This window comes from Schistocerca americana, chromosome 3, assembly GCF_021461395.2.
Source record: "Schistocerca americana isolate TAMUIC-IGC-003095 chromosome 3, iqSchAmer2.1, whole genome shotgun sequence".
NCBI lineage: Eukaryota > Metazoa > Arthropoda > Insecta > Orthoptera > Acrididae > Schistocerca > Schistocerca americana.
Genome location: NC_060121.1, coordinates 970,439,672 through 970,460,930, shown reverse-complemented (window position 1 = coordinate 970,460,930; position 21,259 = coordinate 970,439,672). Strand labels below are relative to the sequence as shown.

Genomic DNA, 21,259 nt, shown 5'->3' with positions numbered 1-21,259 from the left:
TAAGAGTAGTATATGATTGTGGGATATGTGATCATTATTTTACTGATCCCTCTAGCTGGTATTGTCAGTAAATGAATCTTGATGATGATGATGCTTATTCTTCTTTATTCAACCAGCTTCTCATTTGACCTCATAAGGCTGTTCTAAACCTCTCTAGCTCAGAAAAGAACCTGAGGATGTATTGCAAATCAAACTCGGGTACTTCCACACTTAAGACAGTGATGCTAAATGTTTGGCTACAGAGGTGGTTAAATTAAAGCCCCCCCCCCCCCCCCCCCCCCCCCCCCCTCTTCCTTCATTATTCTCTCTGTATGTGAAGGAACTACTGTAGGGATTTTGACACCTTTTCATTAGGGAAAAAGAAAAAGACACTGAGTGGCATGTCAGGTGTTAATGTTTTGAAGTAAATCACTGTCACTTTAGTTTTTAAAAAACAGCAATCAGCACTGTATGACCATGTCAGGAGTGTTGCGGTAGAGGAGCAATCCTTTGATTGCCATATCACCATATTGCAGCTCATTTTGTTCATAGGTCTTTGGCGTGACTAATTGTTGATCCACGGGTAACAAATTTATTATAGGTGCAATCCTCATCCTGTTGATAAAAAAAACCATTATTTCGATGTTAGGTTTCACCTGTTCTGCTATCTTCTGTTATTGTGATGAAGCAATATTCTACAGGCTTGATTGTTGTTTTGTTTTTGGGTTATATCTACAACACCACATTTTATTACCTGCAACAGTTTTAGACAAAAACTTTTTAGGAATTCTAAAATCAATGAACAGGTGAAACAATTTTGAAACTTCCTCACACATTAAAACTGTGTGCCAAAATGAGCCTTGAGCCCAGATACTTGACTTTTGTGGGCACTGCTGTAACTGGCTGTCATTACTGACAGAGCTACCATAGCATTACTTACAGATTTGTTTCTGCCTGTACTTCTCTTGTATTATCCAAACTTCACAAAAGTACTCGAGTATACTCCACTGTAAGTGAAAAATTCATTCTGGAAACAACTCCTAAGATGTGGCTAAATCATTTCTCAGTGACATTCTTTCTTCAAGATGTAAACATAATCTGTCTCTTAGCCTACATTAATTATTCTGAAGTAAATGTATTGTATTTTATCAGTTACAGCAACAATTCCTTTTTATGACATCATTGTTACTAACACTAATAGCAGAGTACTAATTGTAGTATACTGTAAGTGTTAATATTGCTGTTTATTATTTACATCCACAGTATATGCAAGTTATATGACCATCTTGTCCTTCGGAAACCTGGACAAGTAATATTTTGCTCATATATACCTGAAGATAATTTAAGTTCCTGTCTTGCAAACAATGCAGCTAAACCACTTATAGACACTGGAGAATACTTGGAATTAATAAGGTAATCCAAATAGTTCAAACAAGTTTTAGTTATCTTTTTAAGGGTAAAAATTTGCAATAGTTTTAATCAAACTAATTTTCATATGTTTAATTTTAATTAATCAAATAGTGGAAAATCCAGGATGGAATAGTGACAATATTATGAAAAGGATAGATTGCTACTCATTAAATAATGAAAATGTTGAGTTGCTGATAGGCACAACAAAAAGACTGCTTCAGCCAAAAGGCCTTCTTCTAAATTAGACAACACACACACACAAATGCAACTCTCACATACATGACCACTTACTTGTTTAGCAGTTTATTTTGTGCCTGTCTGCAACTCTACATTTCCACTGTATGGTGAGCAGAAATCTGCCCTTTTCATAATGCTGTAATTTTAATTAATGTATCACAGTGCCTGTTATTGCAAATGGTGCTTGTCAGAGAAAGACAACTTATAGAATATGAAAATTTAAGTTTTCACCTTCTTATGTCCAAAATGTTAATTTTAAATCTTACTACATTTATAAAGTCTCTTATGCTTTCATATTCATAAACAACTTTTTTGAAGCATAAGAAATAGTTTTAAGAGAATGCAGATTAAATTATTCATTCTTATTTATGTATCCAAATGTGGACCTTTACTAGGATGATGGATGATGTGAAGTGACAAATTCAGCCTTAAAATTGATAACAGGGAACGAGTTTTTATATCATAAAATGTTGTATATCTTTTCTGAATGATTGAAATTATATTCTGAAATATATTTTAAATGTGTAGCTTTGTCAGTGGTAAACAAATTTTGTAGTTTGAATGATTCATATTTAGTACCACTTTAGAAAGTGCAGAAAGTCTCCAACTCTTTTCTTGTGCAGAATGAACTGTTTAAAGAACAAGGCAGTCCCACTGCTTCAGAACCTTCCGTGTGCAACAAAACCATTTCCTTGGGACATTCCTAGGCTGCGAGTGGAATTCTGGCTGGCACATACAAAGCTGGTTCTGCTTCCTAATAGTGGAGAAGAAGACAAGGAACAGCAAATGAAACTTACTCAGGTGAGAAACAGCAATGCACTGATTATATATTTCAGGAAAAATATTTCTTAAGGGGTCCTTATGTGTGTCTGGTCAGACTTTTCCTAGAATATGACCAATCCCTTACAACAGCCAACAACTGAAATCCACTTTGGATGGTTAGACTTAGAATGACAATTAAATGCCACACTATGTTACGGAGTGAGGTGGCATATTGAGATTGGAGTCATATTTGAGAAGACTGGCTATCGAGATTTAGGTCTTTCATAGTTTCTCTGACTGTTCTAGGAAAATACTGTAATGTTTCCTTTCAGAAAGTACTCTGCCTGGTTCCTTCCCTAGTCTGAGATTGCACTTTCTCTTATGACCTAGCCATACAAACATCTTGATTGCCCACATCTGAATGATCCTTGGCATGAAGAATTGGGGGTCAGGAGAGACGGGGATGAACTAGGATCTGTGTAGCTTATATGGTGGCAGAATATCCATTTGCTGGGGGAGAAGAGGATCTTGGGTATGACCCTTCTTCTTATGGCATGATGAGGGTAATATTCAAAGTTGTGGTGAAGGATATGATTTGATCTCATATCTTCACACATCATATTATTTTATATTTTATGGAAAGTCCAGGTCAGAATGCCAACAATTATGAAAAGGATAGATTTTTACTCACCATAATGACGATGTGTTGAGTTGAAAATAGTTCTGTCTGCACTCAATGCGTCATCTTTATGGTGAGTTATCAATCTATCCTTTTCATAACTGTTTATATTTTCTAGCATTTCTGAAGTTTATTCTTTAGTGTTGCTGAATAATGCATATCAATAGTGGTGAAGCAACAACCGGTTAAACTGTAGCCAGTGGTAAAAAGTAATCTTTATCTGCTGACGATGTTTTATGAATTATCATTGTTTGTGATGTCATGCACTGGGTATAATATCTGAATCTGATATAGCTGGTTGGCAACACTCTTGATATACAAATGCATAGAGATGTATATATTGGTATAACAAGGATGAAATTGCACGTATCTTGAGATTATGTTCAGTTTAATCATTCTCACCACATTTACAGTATACCTGAAGTTTCATTGCGAAGGAGTACATTATGTGTTGGGCCATACAGGATTCTTTTAAATCAAAGTGTGAGTTGTATATTTAGGAGAAAGAATAATTGCAACAATAAACAATACATCATGTGGTTCATAATGTAATGTTATCAATTAAAGTCTTTACTGTCTGTATTATAATCCTCTACTGACAGAACATGTGCATCATTATTTGATTAAATTGATAAAGTGAATGAATTACTAGTCAGCTGGGGAATAACAACGAAGAAATGGATTTGGAGAGAAGGAGTAATGGGGCCTTGTTGCTAATATTGCAATGGTAGTGGCACATCTGAATACATTGATTGATAAGGGGAATAATGAGCATTGATTAGTTTGTAACAACAATGATCTTGTTGTGATTAGAGAAGGAAATGTGATGGGAGTTTTGGTTATCAACTAGCTGGGCTTGACATTGTGGACTTTTAATGGGTCTGCCAAAGTTATCCCTTCTAATTTCTGCCCCCATGGTAGATTGTAGAAGGATTGGAATTTAAGATGTGAAACAGATGACAGCCATTAAAATGAAGACACCATTGGTGGGCTCCAAAACTTGTTCATGATCATCCTAGGCTGAATGTGTTTTGTACAGATAGAGGTTACATTTACAGGAATCAGGGTGGCTTGTCATATTAAACTATTTCTGCAATAACAACAATATGAAACAGATAGATAGCTATTCACCACAGAGAGGAAGCATTGATAGTGACCCACGTGAATTCCACACCCACGATCCGTGGTGCGCAGTTGTATGGTGCACCTCAATTGTCAGAAGATGCTAGTGCCGCCAGAGGCCACTACTCTTGGAAGTTAGTGCATCCTCTGTGAAATGCACTCTACCAGCTGGCTGACAGTTTATAGAGTCGGGCGTGGCCAGCCTCGCTCTCAGTCATATGTTGATGTTTGGCCTACGTTTATTGGACTAATAGTGTAGCCACTCCATGGCAAGTGTATTTTTGTGTAAGTATTATCTGTGTGTTCTTGTGGTCAGAACACATTGGCAATGAGTAGGGTCTTGTTTCATGTGTTTTTTTGTGCGGTTGTTTTTCACATCTTGTTGTGACATGGAGTCTCTACATTATAAATTGTTGCAACAACAGATGGAACTTCTTACAGTCATGCAACAAAATGTGCTGGTATTCCTCTCTCCATTTGCCTCCAGCTATGTTTCCTCCTCAGTTCCCGCTGTTTGACAAAGTGGTGGAAGATTGGGAAGTGTGCAAACACCACTTACGGCAACATTTCCATGCCCGCCCTCCACACTGTGGATGTGGATGTGTCATGCACTGTTTTTTCTTGGATTTCTCCCACCTTGCAGCAGCTGACCATGATACAGGAACCTTCCTCATTTTCATTTGACAATTTATGCTCGTTGTTGTCTTCCTATTATCACTTCTGCACAAACGTCATGTTCGCTAGGGTTGAATTCTATCAATGCAAGAAGCAGCCCCATCAGTGTTATCAAGCCTGAGCCATGATCCTTGATGGCTTTAGTCACAAGTGCCCTTTTGTTATGGCCAGTTTGAAAGAGCTGTATGTTGACATCATGTTCACGATGTTATCAACTGCTCTGTCCCAGATAAGGAAGTCTGGCCCTCCAATTAGAAAACCCTTCCGCCTTAGAGGTTTTGTCCACTGTGCAGTCGTATGAGATCTCACACACTACTGGTCAGCTTCTGGAAGCATGGTGTGATGTCATTGCAGTACAGGATGGCTGGATGCATCCCCTGCATCTTGGGAGGACGATGTCACTGCATTGCAATCCGGCCAACCCGGCAAGTTCCGCACAAAACATAAACAGCATTCCAGGCACCACTCCCTATTGTTCTCATGAGCATCTTGTTACTTCCAACATGATAGATCAGAGTGTCCCATTGTTGAGCTGCCAGTTGTAAGTGTCAAGAAAAAGGCCACATTGTAGTAGTCTGCCACTTAACTGCACAGAACGCAGCATGGAAGAACATGGATATGGATATCCAGGAAGTGACATTGTCAGGGACAGTTCCTGATCAGGGTTCCAACAAGCCTTTTATTGAGGTTTTGGTTCTCTTGCAATAGCTGCACCAGCAGGTAGACACCAGCACGGCAGTTTCCCTTCTTAATGCCTAAACATATTCAGAGCTTGGCTCTCCGCCACTGTCACACGTAAACAGGAGCCTATGGGGATATGCTAAACAGCTAATCCGCTTGCTTGGTCAATTTATGGCTGACATTACCTATAGATCAATGACTCAGTGTATTGTCTTTATTGCCATTTACAATACTAGTTCAGTAAAACTTTTCGGGTTTGATGCCTTTCAGGCTTTTGGCCTTTTAGCCGTGGACTCCATACAGTTGGTATCTGTTGAAGTCTCTTCTCTATCATTGGAATATCTGTGCTCAGAATTTCAGGACATCTCTGTGGAAGGCTTAGGGAGCACCACAGACTTTCAAGCCTACATAACCCTGAAGCAGATGGCTTGTCCTAGATTTTTTCATGCTAAGCAGATTTCTATAGCTCTCTGCTTCCAAATCAAGGCAGAGCTGGACTGACTCTCATCCCTTGCGTTGTGGTTCCCGTTTCACCTAGTGAATGGGCCACACCCCTTGTCATTGTGAGGAAACACTCTGGTCTATGATGACTTTGTGGCAATTTTGAGGTCACCATAAATTCACAGTCTGTGCTGACACATACTCATTGCCACATTCAGATGAGTTGTTCACACACTTAGCACAGGGTCAATTCTTATCCAGACTTGAACTTTCTGAAGCGTATCGCATGTTACCCTTGGAATGAGGAGTCCAAGCATATCACAGTTCTTAATACACCTTTCGACAAGTGGCCCCACAATTTTTCAACACTGTCTGGAACAGGTCACATCCAATATTCCACACTTTTTCAACTACCTGGTTGACACTGTCTTTACTGGACATACTAAGAGCAACCACCTGCACAATCTCCTGACCATTGGTCTGCATTGTAATCTACAGAAGTTCACTAAGAGCGACCACGTGTGCAATCTCCCGACCATTGGTCTGTGTTGCAATCTACAGAAGTCCAGATTTTCCCAACCATCTCTAGAGTATCTGGGCCACACCAGTAGGCTATCCAGGGTAAAATTGCCTAGTACCACTGGTTTATTCCCAGGGTGTCTAGCATTGCACACCCTCTCTACCACATTCTCCACAAAGGAGCTTCATTTCTGTGATCTCCAGTGTGTGTCGAGGCCTTCAGCACGTTGGAGGACTGCCCTCAAGTTGACACCATGTCTAGTTACTTCTGATCCCAGCAAACCATTGGTTTTGGCTATGGAAGCCTTGCAGTATAGCAAGGAGAAGTCCTTGCCCATCAAAATGCAGACAGCTTGGAGCAGTCACTGGTGTTTACATCCAAAACTCTCAGCCTAGCATAGGTCGAGAATGAGGCTCTGGCCATTGTGTATTGGTCACCAAACTTCATGTTTCCTTACACGGTACAAAATTCTACCTCATTGACACAACAAGCCAGTAGTTTTGTTATTTAGTCTGTCCTCCTCGGATGCCAACAAATCGGCCCACAGGTTGCAGCAGTAGACCTTGTTCCTCTCCAAATATCACTATGATATTGCCTCCCGCCAAGTGGTGGATGGAGTTCCAATCACTAGTACCCAGGTCGGCAAGGCCACAGCATGTGACCCCATTCTTCAGCAGACATCTCCTTTGTCCAGCATGGATGGTCGTCTCAACCTCTGGGCCGCACTTCCGATCCACTCTGTAACTACTTTGTCTTGCACCACTGTCTCTCAGTCTTAGACAGGGTCCTCCTGCTCTCCACAGATGACACAGAGCCTAGGGTGGTTATTCCCAGGAGTTTGCAGTGGGAGGTCTAACAGCTGTTACATGAGGGTCACTGTGGTATTTCCTGCACCAAAGCTTGGCTTGGCATTGACCAGGAGCTGGCATTTGGTTGCTGCAGGTCCTCAGTCTGCTAGTCAACATGCAGTGCCCAAGCCTTCATTCTCCCTCTGGCCTCTAGCAAGCCAGCTCTTTGTATTTTTTGTGGATCCATTTGCGGATGTATTTTAGCTGATTGTCATTGACCCATTTTCCATATGTCGTCTGGTGCTCCTCGACCACTATCAAAGTCACTACTCATGCTTTCTCAAAAAAAAGTTTCTGTGGAGTGTCCCCCAGCTACTCTCATTTCTACAATGGACCTCAGTTCCTGTCCCAGGCATTTTGTGATTTCTGTGTGTGGTCAAGCATTCGCCGTGTTCACACCCCTCCTTTTCACCGCAAATCTAACAGGGAGACTGAATGTATGGTTTACACCTTTAAAATCCAGATGAAAAAAATAGCTGCAGGACTTTCCCACCAAGAAGGCAATACAGTATTTTTGATGGCCTTCCAGACAGCTCCTATGGGTTCTTGTAGCCCTGCTGAGCTTCTCTATGGGGGTCAACTGCAGATGCAGCTGCACCTCCTCCATCCAGGATATCAGGACATATGCATATTCATGCAGACACAGCTCACACGTACGCGTAGTGTATGTGAATTGTGCTTGCGTGAATGTGTGTGTGTGTGTTGTCTACTTTAGAAAAGGGCCTTTTGGCTGAAAGCTCAACATGTATGACAGTCTTTTTGTTGCATCTGTCTGTGACTCAACATCTTGTCTACACGGTGAGTAGCAATCTTCCTTTTTCATAGTACTGTCATTATTATACCCTGGATTTTCCACTGTTTAAAAGAAGGAATACATCCTGAGGATTAAAAATTGTAGAGCGAGACCACGGCTTGATTACCATAAGCAGATCCGAATGGAGGTAGGCTGCAATAGCTATAAAGAAATGAAGAATCTTGCACAGAATAGTGTGAAAACTTGCACCAAACTTCACTGAACTGAAGACCACCACCACCACAACAACAATACATGGCAAAACACACACGTTAATGTTTCCAGACATCCAGTTTTACTTATTCTCACAACTTGCTGATACTACTGCTCTTGAGGCTTGTATACATGTATTAATATCAGGATGGGCTGTGAGAACAGTAACATCACATAATGCTGTTTCCATGGTCAATATTGCAAGATTGGCAGCAAAAGCTAAATAGTGAATTTCCAGATTCTTATTTTTACCAGGTGTACCAGTATGAAATGAGCGTTTCTTTGTGAAAATGAAACACTAATTTTGAATAAGAAAGTAAAAACATTTTATTCAAAGTACTGACCATTGCTTTCTATACATTTTGACTACCTTTCTGGCAATTTGTGGACACTACACCAATAGAAATGTTCGTCCTTTGAAGCAAACCAATCAGACACCCAATTTTCGACTTCTTCGTAGGAATGGAAGTGTCCCTCAGTCAGTGCGTGTCCCATTGATAAAAACAAATGGTAGTCGGAAGGGGCCAAGTCTGGTGAATATGGCAGGTGGGGTAGCAGCTCCCAGCCAAGTGTTTTGATTGTATCCTGAACCGGTTTTGCTTTGTGTGCAGGTGCATTGTCGTGTAAAAAAATTACTTTGCCATGTCTTCTGTCTCATTCTGGTCTTTTTTCGATCAATGCATAGTTCAAATTGATCATTTGTTGTCTGTAGTGATTAGTATTCACAGTTTCACCGGGTTTTAGAAGCTCATGATACACCACAACTTTCTGGTCCCACCAAACACAGAGCATTGTCTTCTTGCCGAATCGATCTGGTTTTTCAGTCGATGTTGATGGTTGTCCCAGATTAACCCATGATTTTTCCCGTTTAGGATTCTTAAAATAAATCCATTTTTCATCACCAGTAACAATTTGATGCAAAATTAATTTTCTTTCATGTCTTTGAAGCAAAATTTGACAAATGTTTTTTCGGTTTTCCATCTGTCTTTCATTCAATTCATGTGGCACCCATTTTCCACACTTCTGGATCCTTCCCATAGCTTTCAAACGGTCAGAAATTGTTTGTTGTGCAACATTTAGCATTGCTTCCATTTGCTTCTGACTCAAAGTATCATCTTCATCCAATATTGCTTGCAATTCGGCGTCTTCGAACTTTTTTGGTGGTCTTCCACGTTCTTCATTTCTTACATCAAAATCATTACTTCTGAACCGTTGAAACCATCTTTTGCATGTTGCTTCTGATAGGGCAGGATCACCATATGCCTCGACAAGCATTCGATGCGACTCTGCAGCACTTTTTTTCAAATCAAAACAAAAAATTAATGCTTTCCGCAAATCATCACTTTCTGGTACAAAATTTGACATTGTTAACATGATGAAAACGTATGATGATGTTTGTTCCATGGCTTGATGTATACTAAATATCTTTGAAAGATGTCATACCAACCAAACAAAAAAAATTAAAGCTCGTTCACAACAAATGTTCCCTATCGACACATTTGTATCTTAATGCTCATTACATACTGGTACACATGGTATAGTCGTATTTCATTTACTCCATACTTTTTTAATTGTTCTTTCCATTCTTGAATCACCTTTTCAAGGACATAATTAAACAAATAGGGGATAGACAATCTTGTCTCACATATTTTCACACACTGAAAGATTCACATATCTGTTCCAAGAATTAACTTTTAGATTTTGTTTTTATTGGTGTCTGCAGAATTAAGTTTTTTTTTGTTTTATCACCCGCACCAAATTCTTCTAATATTTGAAATAGACATGTTTTGTTAAAGCATATGCCGTTTTGATGTGCACAAACACAGCACGATAGTGTGTGCATCTTGCTACTTTGTCTTACATTATGAGTTTAAGCTCCAGGATCTGCTCCACAAGTGATGTTCCCTGTCAAAAGTAACCTCAATACTCCATGATCTGGATGTCTACCTGCTTCTTTAGCCTGTTAATTAGTGCTCTGCAAGGGGTATTGTATGTAATTGGCAACAGTGATATTCCTCTGTAATTGTTGGCATCAATTTTATCTCCATTATTATGTAAAGGATGAATTAATAGGCATTGCTATCTGGTGCTTTGCAATTTCTCTGTCTTGAACTATTTCTGTAAGTTCCTTCTTATCTGGTGACTTCAGTTCTCGAAATTTACTCAAGGAGTTGGGCTTGGAAGTCTTTGTTGTGGTTCATCACAGCGTAATATTTACTAAAAATATTTAGCTAATAATTCACAGTTTCCTTTGCTGGGTAATGCTAGTTATCCATTTTCTTTTTGAAACCAATGATTTGGATGATTGTACCTTGAGAGGTTATAATTAAACACTTTGTAAAAGACTCAAGTTTTGCTTTTCTAAAAATCATTTTCAATTTGATGGAGTTTGTCTTTATCACATAAACACTTACCATTTCTTATCACAGTTGCTGTTTATCTTCAGACTTCTTTAAATTTTAAAAATGAATATACCTTCCTGTTTGAATACCATTCTTGCCATACCTGCTTCCATTTTGTCAGGGCTTCCTCAGACTCTTGGTTCCACAACCTATGTTTCTTAGTTATCCCTTTTGATGCTGTCTTCTCAGCAATCTTGATCATCCTGTCCTTTGTCTCTTCCCACATTTGGGAATCAGTATCTGAGAATTTTAAAACAGAGTTCTTTCATTGTTGTTATGAGTAAGTTCTCTAAATCAAATCTAACTATTCTTTTCTTATTAAGGTTTAATGAGTTGAGGGATGAACTTTTTCGTGACAAAAGTTAAATGGTGTTCTCTTTTTGATAGTTATCCTTTCTCAGCCATCACATTCATGGTCTATCTGGAGTTCTCCAAGTAATTTATTTGGTGATTTCCAAGAGGTTTTGTATTTTCGGGGCCATCTCTTAAAACTTGTTGACATCAGTTTCACCTGGAGAGATTAACACACTCCTATAAATCTTTCACCATTTTGTTTGATCATTATGTGCTGGAAAGTCCCCAACAATTTTATGGAAACATTACTTTTTCCCAATTTGGGCAATTAACTGTCCCACTAGAATTTTAACATTATTATGTGGAATTTTCTGAATTTTTTATTCTAACCATTCCCAGAAGTCCTCTACTTTCTTTTTTTTTTTTGTTGTCAACAATGACTGACGCACAGTCATTAATTAACATACATGTTTTCTTTGCACATCTTTTTGTTAGCAAAGAACTCCTTTGACGTAAATTCCTCCACTGAGTCACTAATCCTCTTGTTCACAACAAGTTGCCTTTATAAATCCAGTAATTCTTGAACTCCATTACATGTTGCAGCTTTGAATTTTGTTTCCCATAGAATGAAAATTATTATAATCTGTTAATGAAGAATTTTGGTGAGCTGTTTTAATTTTCCACTTGTATAAGGTTGTTGAACAAATATATATATTTTTTGGTCATATGTTAGAATTCCCATTGGTAGGAGGCTTCAATTATTTCGTATTCCAGCATGTTGGTTTGGGTTCTTCAGAATCCAGGGGCCCAATTGCATTGTTTGGTGCAATGATGGATTCACCTTTCGGCTTACCACCTAGAGTAGTGTCTTCTGTATGTGTTTTGATCATGCACAGTTACTGAGAGCTTCTGAGAAATGCATTGCTGCATTCCAGAACTTAAGACTGAGACTGTGATTCCCAGAATGCAGTAGAACATGGAGCTCAAATGCTGACCTGCATCTGCCTCATACTTCATCTGGATTTTAGTTCCTTTTTGTAAGACAGGCTTTGCCATCTACTCCACCACTGAGATTATCCCATTTGCCCACTACTGAAGCTGTTAGTCTTGTTCATCTATAACATTCAAGAGGGGCTCTCACAGACACTGTCACCTGGAACTATATTGAACTTTTTACTGGGTGTTACTCCTCTTCTCTCCTCCTTTTTCAGCTGGGCTTCAAACCAGTTATGAGAGAGTTCTTCTTTTGCTTGAGTTTGTCTCCCCAAAATTTTCTACTTCTTTCATTCTCATTCCTCTGTAACGTACATAGTCTTGTGTATGATTCTGTTCATAGTCACTTCATATCTTCTGTTTTTGGTATTCAAGATTTCCAGTGTTATATTCATTCTTGAACTACGGTTGCAGTTTATTTTCCTGTTTTCAACTGTAAAATATCCCTTTTTCTTCTATTTTTGAGATAAAACAAATTCAGGTTCCAGAAACTAAATAATTTTTCAGCTTCTATAACTCTGTATTGGTCTGTTGATTCATGGCAGTGTGATAAAAAGTAGTTAATTCAACTTAATAGTGTTGTCTGAAATCATTCACTGCTGGAGTTGAAGTAACAATGTTTGTGAACTAACTCATTAATGCCGCCTGTATTATCATCATCATCATCATCATTATTATCACTACCATTATAACAATTATTTTTCTCTAATTTTTCAGAAATACATAACAGAGCTAGAACAGCTGCTCCAGGTGCTGCATGCTATCACTGCCCTAAAAAGTCTGAAGATTACTGCAAGAGAAAAGCCATTGAACATGCATGAACAAATATCTGCACATCTCATGGACACCTGGCTAAGAATATATGTATCAGCAGCTTCTGATTCTATTGCAGATCTTATTAATGAAGCACTCGCGGATCCACTACCAGTTACTAATGAAGTTCTAAAAGAGAAATGTGCAATATGCAATCAAGATATCCTTTAAAAATTTTAAGTTTTTTCCTTTAAAGACTCTCTGAGTAATAGTTCATTTGCTATGTGGTTGTTAGTTTCCAGTAAAACTGACAGGATTTTACGGATGAAAAAAGAAAAATGCATATTTCAAAATACATATTTCATAATTTTATATAGCTTACAAGACTGATTTTCTCCAAAAATGTTACCAAAAATTTTGAATGCATATTTCAGCTACCATAAAAGATTAGTCTTATAATTGGGCTCCATTAGAGATGACTGATGTACGCAAAGCATAAATTTACTTTTTTCCCTTACTAAAGCAACATGGCAAGACTACCATGATGAAGGAAGATCATTGTGAGCAATGTAAGCAGTATATAAACGTGATATATGCTTGTAGGCATCTAAACTGGTCCTTGGTTTTTGTAATGCTGTTTCTCTGCTGACTATCTGATGTATGTGAACAGCTGAATTAAATTTTGATTTTACCACTTGAGAAATTTCTTGTTTTCCATCATGCGTGGCACTGTTCAAATTCTGCAATTTACATGGATAATAGAGGAACATGACAAGTTCATTTCATCAATAAGGTGATCATGATGCAGTAGATATCTACACCCATACTGTGCACACGATTTTGAACTGCATGACACACTGTGCTTTGCATCGCACAACATATTAGGGTTTCTTCCTATCCCATTCATAAATGGAACATGGGAAGAAAAAATGCCTCTGTACTTGCTGTAATTAGTCTAATCTTGTCTTCATGGTCCATATGAGAGTAATACATATAGATTTGTAGTATATAGATATCATATCTTCTAATAAACTGGAGTTTAGCAATAAATATTAACACATCCATAAATAGACACTCTTTCTTCTTTGCATATTTTTGTGCATTTGCACTTTTTCTTTTTCCTTCTTTTTCCCATCCTCACCAAGTCAATTGATTAACTTTGTTTCAACTGCAACATTTCATGCACATATATTACTTAACTCCAAAACACAGTGCCCAATGACAGCTGATTATCAGATATCTAAGTGTTCAAATGGGCATAAACTGACTCGCTGCAGCCAAAGCCTGAGACAGTGTATGCTGCCACCATACTTCTTGTGCCCAACGCCAGGCTGTTGTGCAGTCGCACACAAAGATTGTGGTAAGTGTCTTTTCATGACAGTTATTATATACTTTATTTCAGTTTAAGCATACTGATGTGTTACTTTAGGAGATTAACACTCATGCTAATGACACCACTTCCGCCCTAGTAGCTTTTGTACTTATACTAGACTGTGTATAAAGTAAAAGTGGGGAGTTATTCAGTTTATTGTATAATTTTTTCTCAATACGTATGTACAAAGATAATGAGTCCTTTTGGAAGTACCTCTTGAAAATGACCCATTTTTCATCTTTGTAGTAGTTACTCAATGTTGTGTTTTCATAGAATATACAGTCTTGGACTCAATTTAATTTATTTGTCACAGTCAGGTCTTTGCACGGAGGAGTCATAGTCATTAAATTTAGACATCCTCTCTGTTGCTGCCTTGTAATATCTGTTAATTGTTGTCAAGCCAAACCGTTTATCCCCCCCCCCCCCCCCTCGCACACATAGAGCTTTATTCTGCTGGCTGAATATGTACTGATGGAAAAAAAAAATTATGTCTCCAAGAATGAGTTGAATTACATAAATGAAAATTGGTACGAGTGTTTCTACATCTGGAAGACAATGTTTATTTGAATTTCATGCTAGTCACATAAGAGTGGGCTTGTAGTGCCAATATAGGGATGCAAATCAAGTTTGCTTTAAATACATGTAACAGTTTTGAGCATTAGTTACCTTTGAGATTGGACAGAGTGAGTTGATGTTAGTCAAGAATGCCTTTGTTGTTGTTGTGGTCCTCAGTCCTGAGACTGGTGTGATGCAGCTCTCCATGCTACTCTATCCTGTGCAAGCTGCTTCATCTCCCCGTACTGTAGCCTACATCCTTCTGAATCTGCTTAGTGTATTCATCTCTTGGTCTCCCTCTACGATTTTTACCCTCCACACTGCCCTCCAATACTAAATTCGTGATCGCTTGATGCCTCAGAACATGTCCTACCAACTTCTTCTAGTCCAGTTGTGCCACAAATTTCTCTTCTCCCCAATTCTATTCAATACCTCCTCATTAGTTATGTGATCTACCCATCTAATCTTCAGCATTCTTCTGTAGCACCATATTTGAAAAGCTTCTATTCTCTTCTTGTCTAAACTATTTATCGTCCATGTTTCACTTCCATACATGGCTACACTCCATACAAATACTTGCTGAAAAAACTTCCTGACACTTAAATCTATACTCGCTGTTAACAAATTCCTCTCCTTCAGAAACGCCTTCCTTTCCATTGCCAGTCTACATTTTATATCCTCTCTACTTCGACCATCATCAGTTATTTTGCTCCCCAAATAGCGAAGTCCTTTACTACTTTAAGTGTCTCATTTTCTAATCTAATTCCCTCAGCATCATCCGACTTAATTCGACTACATTCCATTATCCTCATTTTGCTTTTGTTGATGTTCATCTTATATCCTCCTTTCAAGACAATGTCCATTCCGTTCAACTGCTCTTCCAAGTCCTTTGCTGTCTCTGACAGAATTACAATGTCATCGGCGAACCTCAAAGTTTTTATTTCTTCTCCATGGATTTTAATACCTACTCCAAATTTGTCTTCTGTTTCATTTACTGCTTGCTCAATATACAGATTGAATAACATCGGGGAGAGGCTACAACCCTGTCTCACTCCTTTCCCAACCACTGCTTCCCTTTCATGTCCCTCGACTCTTATCTTTAAGGAAGCAAAAATGCCATTCTCAGTATCTCACTTAGTTTGAAAGAGGTCATGTAATAGAGCTACAAGATGCTGCCTGTTCCTTCTGCAATACTGCAAAAAGCTTGCTAGGAATGTAGCCACTGTACATGATTACTAGCAGCAGTGATCGCAGGAATGTACAGTTGCAAGAAGACCGGGCTCCAGATGTCCATGTTGCAGTATCGAGAGGGAAAACCACTGAGTTCGGAGTTTGGCTCTGGGCATCGTGCCACATCTGCAGCAGCAATTTGAACAGCAGGTGACACCATAGTGATGCAGCAAACTGTTACATATCAGTTACTTCAATCGAGGATAGTTCGGAGCCAGTTGCCCTGTAGTGGTCATTCCGCTGACTCCAAACCACCACCACTTGCGACTTAGTGGTGTCAAGCAAGGGGTCATTGGAGGACATGGTTGAACTCTTTTATGTTTTCCGGTGAAGGATGGTTCTGCCTCGGTGACAGTGATGGCTGTGTGATGGTTACAACCAGGCCAGTTGAGGGCCTGCAACCAACCTGTCTGCATGCTAGACACACTGGACCTACACCTGCAGTTATAATCTGGGGTGCAATTTCATATGACAGCAGGAGCACTCTCGTGATTATTCAGTGCTCCCTGGCTGCAAATTTGTACGTCAGTCTAGTGATACGACCTGTTGTGCTGCATTCATGAACAGGATTCCAGTGTGTTTACCAACCTCTGTTGTAATGCAACATGCTCTATAGAGTGTCAACATGTTGCCTCGGCCTGCTTAATCACCAGATCCGTCTCCAATTAAAGACATATGGGACATCGTCAGACAACAACTCCAGTGTCACCTGTAACCCGCATTAAGCTTTCCTGCATTGGCCGACCAAGTCCAATAGGCATGGAACTCTATTCCACAAACTGGCATCCAGCACCTGTGCAGCACAATGCATGCATGTTTCATGTTTGCATTCAACATTTGGCGGCTACACCAATTATTAATGTGACAGTATTTCACATTTGCCATCACTTATCTTACACTTGCATTAACCTGTGATCTTGCAATGTCAACCACTTAAATATGTTATCTAGACAAATGTGTATATCCAAAATTTACATACTCTATGTTAATTATTTTTTGGTGTTGCAGTTTTTTATCCATCAGAGTACAATGCTGCAGCTGCAATTTGACAGGTACACTGGGATGAGTCGTCGTGTTAGGTGGGGTGGGTGAGGGGAGAAAAGGGGGAGGTAGCAGGAGGGATGATTGGAATAGAATGGCTGATGGCTAAGAGGGAGGCAGCAGGTGTGCGAGATAGGAAAGTATGAGGGAGAGGCAACAGATTCGTGGGACAGGGACGTGGCACATGGGAACCGGAGCGTGTGTGATCCTGGAGCACACACAGTGACAATGAAATGGGGAAGTGGATTTGGCAGGAGTGACAGAACAGTGGAAGGGGAGACTGTTGGGAAGAAGGTGTGGTGAAGGGGTTAGTGGAAGCTGAGGGCAGGAAGGTTGTGTGAATAAAGGAGTGTTACAAGGATAACTCTTTATCTATGTAGTTCAGAAGAGCAGGTGCTTGGAGTAAGGATCAAGATGACATGGGCTGTGAAGCAGCCTTTGAAATCAAGCATGTTGTGTTCAGCAGCATGTTCTGCCACTGGGTGGTCAACATTGCTATTGGTCACTTTGGCAGTGGTCATTTATTTTGGTGGCCAGCTGGTTCACAGCAATGCCCACAAAAATAGGCTGTCCCAAAATTGCCGCAGAGGTGGTTTATGACATGGCTGCTTTCACAGATGGCTCTGCCTCTGATGGGATGGGATAAGCCTATGACAGAACTTGAGGAAGGTGGATGAACTGGGCAGTTCTTGTACCTTGGTTGTCCATAGGTATATAACACCTATGGCAAAAGGTTTGGAGTGAGACTGGCACAGGGATGCACTAGGATGTTATGTAAGTTGAGTGAGTGGTGGAATACCACTTTAGGAGGGGTGAGAAGGATTGTAGGTAGGATTTCACCATTTCTTAGCACAGTGCAAGTTAGTCACAGGCAGAGGACATGGTTCAGTTGCTCCAGTTCATGATGATATTCGCTGGTGAGGGATGTGCTCCTTTGCAGCTGGTTCGTCTGGGTGGTGGAAGGATTAGAGGTGTGTGAGGATATGGCATAATAAGTCTGTTAGTGGACAAGGTTTGGAATATACTGTCTGTCTGTGAATGTCTTGGTGAGATTTTCAGCATACTGGGCATCACTCCAGGTATGCTGTATGTGGGAGGTCATCCCTTCCAGGCCAAAAAATCTCTCCTATGCAGCCTGGCCACCCATGGATGGCATACCTGCAGCAAATAGATTTCACTTGTCCAGTGTCTTCAAGGTCTCACAAAGCTCTTCATGGACAGGGACTGTTCTCCAAACGTTGTCCACAAACAAGTTACTAATGCCGTATCTTCACACACCCCTAACCCTCCCACTACCCCAAAAACTAACTTGAGTGGAGCACACCACTCATCATCCATATCATCTTGAACTGGAGTGACTGAATCATGTCCTTCACCAGGCCTGGAAATGGGGGACATGCTACTCATAATCCTATCCATCCCTCCTAAAGTGATATTAATCCTCTCCACCTGACCTACGCAACATCCTAGGCTATCCCTTTGTCACTCCCTCTCCCAACCCCTTGTAACAGGAGTCATATTCCTGTGGAAGATCCAATGGCAAGACCTGCCCAATTTGCCCATCCAGCACATCCTACTACAGGACTGTCAGAGACTTATCCGAGTCCACAAAGACAGGACCACTCTCAAAACCATGTATGTCATACACCAGCTCTGCTCCAATTCTTGCACAGCATTTTCTGCGGGTGTGACCACTAACCAACTGGCCAACAAAATGAATGACCACCTATAAATTGTGGTCAAGACCAGATCTGACCACCCAGTTGTAGGGCAGCAGGTAAAATTTTGATGAGAGATGTTTGTATAGTAAGCCGTCTTTCTCACACGAGCCTGGCAACTATTTTTGTGGTGAGCCAGAAATCAATGGAGAACGTACTGACTTTAGTTTTCTTGTCCAGCCCACTGAAAGAAATGTTTCTATTCTCTTTCTACTTTGTGGGATCAGGACTATGGCTAAATGAAGGTATAAAGTTCTAGTTCATACATATATTGAGTAAAGTATCTCTCCCACAACACTTTGAAAGTTACAATGTTCAATCAACAGTAAATTCTCAATTTTAAACAGCACATCTAGCAGTTCAGAGGTGACTTCTATGGTATGTTCCTACCAAATTGTCTTTCACCCTGACTACTAATACTCAAATAAATGTTCAAGATAAATGCTTGCCACAAAAAAGGAAATAGTATTCACCACTTGCCACACAGATTTGTAATTATCACGGATGGCACATTGACAGTTACTTTAGCAAAATCTAAGCAATCCAGGATGGTGTACAGTCCTTGCGATTTCACTATCCGTTTTTACTGCAAATATGCGATTTGCCATAGTTCGTCTCCTCGTCATCCGAGGCAGAGCGCAATCTGACGTTTAATAGACGTGGATCTTACAGTGGCTGAGTGCGAAGTGAACCTTCTTCCAGCCTCTTGGGCTGTATTTATATACGTGCCACAGTGGACGGCCGAGGGAACATCTGTACTCTACTGCCTTATGCATACGGCAGCAGCCTCTGAATGACCTCTTTCTCGGACACATAATCTTTAATAACAAAGTTATGAATTAATGTAGCATCTTCTTAATTTTTACATGCATTTAGGTAAGTTTTTTAAAAGCAGAGAAAAAGTTTCAGCTCACTTGAATAAAAACTTTGGCTTCTAGAATTTTTATAGTGGAACTAACGGTAGATCGTTACCTCTGAACCATATTTTTACTAAAACTTGTATTGGATGTTATTGCTATTATGGTTCTAAACTTTGGTATAGCTCTATTATTTAGTAGGTTTTATTATGTGCTGTAACCAAAATTTTCTGTCATTTAAATTACAGGTACTTAATCTACTACAAACAGGTATATTTTAGTTACAAATTTGGTTTTCATTAAATTACTCAAAAACTATAAGAGGTAGCTGAACATGGCCTATTATTATTTTTAGAGTGAACTGAACCACAAAGCAAATTTTTACGTTTTTATGTTCAATATTTAGAGCCCTTAATTTTTCTTAAAAATGTAGATTCTAGTTGTAATTTTCATTGTTTTACTGTGAAACGTGCAGCACTTATTTCTGATCTCCATAGGCACATTCTGACCAAATTCTGGCTTTCTAGCTTTATTATTTAGCACCACAGATTTTTTTCTTAAAACTGGATTTTTACAAAAACTATTGGCTTAGTTACATTAAGCCTTGATATTTAAAACGTCATCACAATAAAATATATGTTGACAAAGTTTAAAATGGAAATTTTGGCTTTTAATTTTATACTTAATTGTGGTGCAATACTTATGTGCTACTCACAGATGCGTTAAGATGACATGGCGCTACTAGCAGTGAACTGAGGAAAGTCCTGGCACACTCGCTCGCCTCTGTATCTCACACACGATACAGCGCTTGTTTCGCTTCACAGCTGAGTACAATTTGCTTGAGTTCAATGGCTCCTGCCCCCCCTCCCCCCCCCCCCCCCCCCATCGCACCCCCCACCCAGCCCCCCTTACCACCAGAACCAGAACTACATAGATGGTAGCTACCCTTGCAACACATTCTTCATTTTTGCATCTTCTTGGCCTCAACTAGGCCTTTCAAACTAACAATGTAAGTGCAGACCATATGTGGCCTCAATTCAAGGAAATAGTATCAATAGCAGTTGAGAGATTTATAACAAACAACAGAGCTCATCCCCCATGGCATACGAAACAAGTCAGAACACTGGTGCAGAAACAGTGAAAAAAGCATGCCAAATATAAATGAGCTGATATCTAACCAGTTTACTATTACAATCATGTAAAGGTGTACACTGGCAGTAAATGGAGTAATCTGGCTATGTTTCAACCAGTCTCCTCCATAGGTCAAAGATACCCTATTTCATATTGAGTTTTCCTTGTTTGTACATGTTGATACATGAAAGGGTCTTGGATATCAAATTATTTCATTAAAATCATAGGTAAACTAATGAATACACCCAATTAAATGTAGTTTGTACTTAGAAGTATTTATCTCTCATTATGATAACCTGAAGACAAGGGCATTTGGTTTGCATGTTGTCTTTTGGAACTGTCTTCTGAAGCATGCATCTGAAGTAAATAAAGTGGTAGGAGCAAGCCATAAGAATACTGCGTAAAATGGGTAACTGTATATCTTGCAGAGGTCTCTTTAAATCTTTGCTTTCTTATCATGTGTCCAGTACGGAATGATGTACTCTGTTGCACAAGCCCCCACCTAATATAATGCAAGAAAATAAGAACCCTTGCCAGTACAAAAGAAAATTAA

The 21,259-nt window shown here is 39.5% G+C and overlaps 1 protein-coding gene across 3 annotated transcripts in view; it reads left to right on the top strand.

Annotated features, from left to right (window-relative positions):
- Positions 1 to 21,259, top strand: part of LOC124605116 (T-cell immunomodulatory protein) — a 450,797-nt gene that overhangs the window by 427,872 nt on the left and 1,666 nt on the right. For all 3 annotated transcript variants that reach the window (XM_047136574.1, XM_047136576.1, XM_047136575.1), the window contains 4 exons: positions 1,243 to 1,392; positions 2,250 to 2,427; positions 12,767 to 13,022; positions 14,013 to 14,162. In XM_047136574.1, the coding sequence (XP_046992530.1) occupies positions 1,243 to 1,392; positions 2,250 to 2,427; positions 12,767 to 13,022; positions 14,013 to 14,162 (734 nt within the window). The remainder of the gene's footprint in view (positions 1 to 1,242; positions 1,393 to 2,249; positions 2,428 to 12,766; positions 13,023 to 14,012; positions 14,163 to 21,259) is intronic.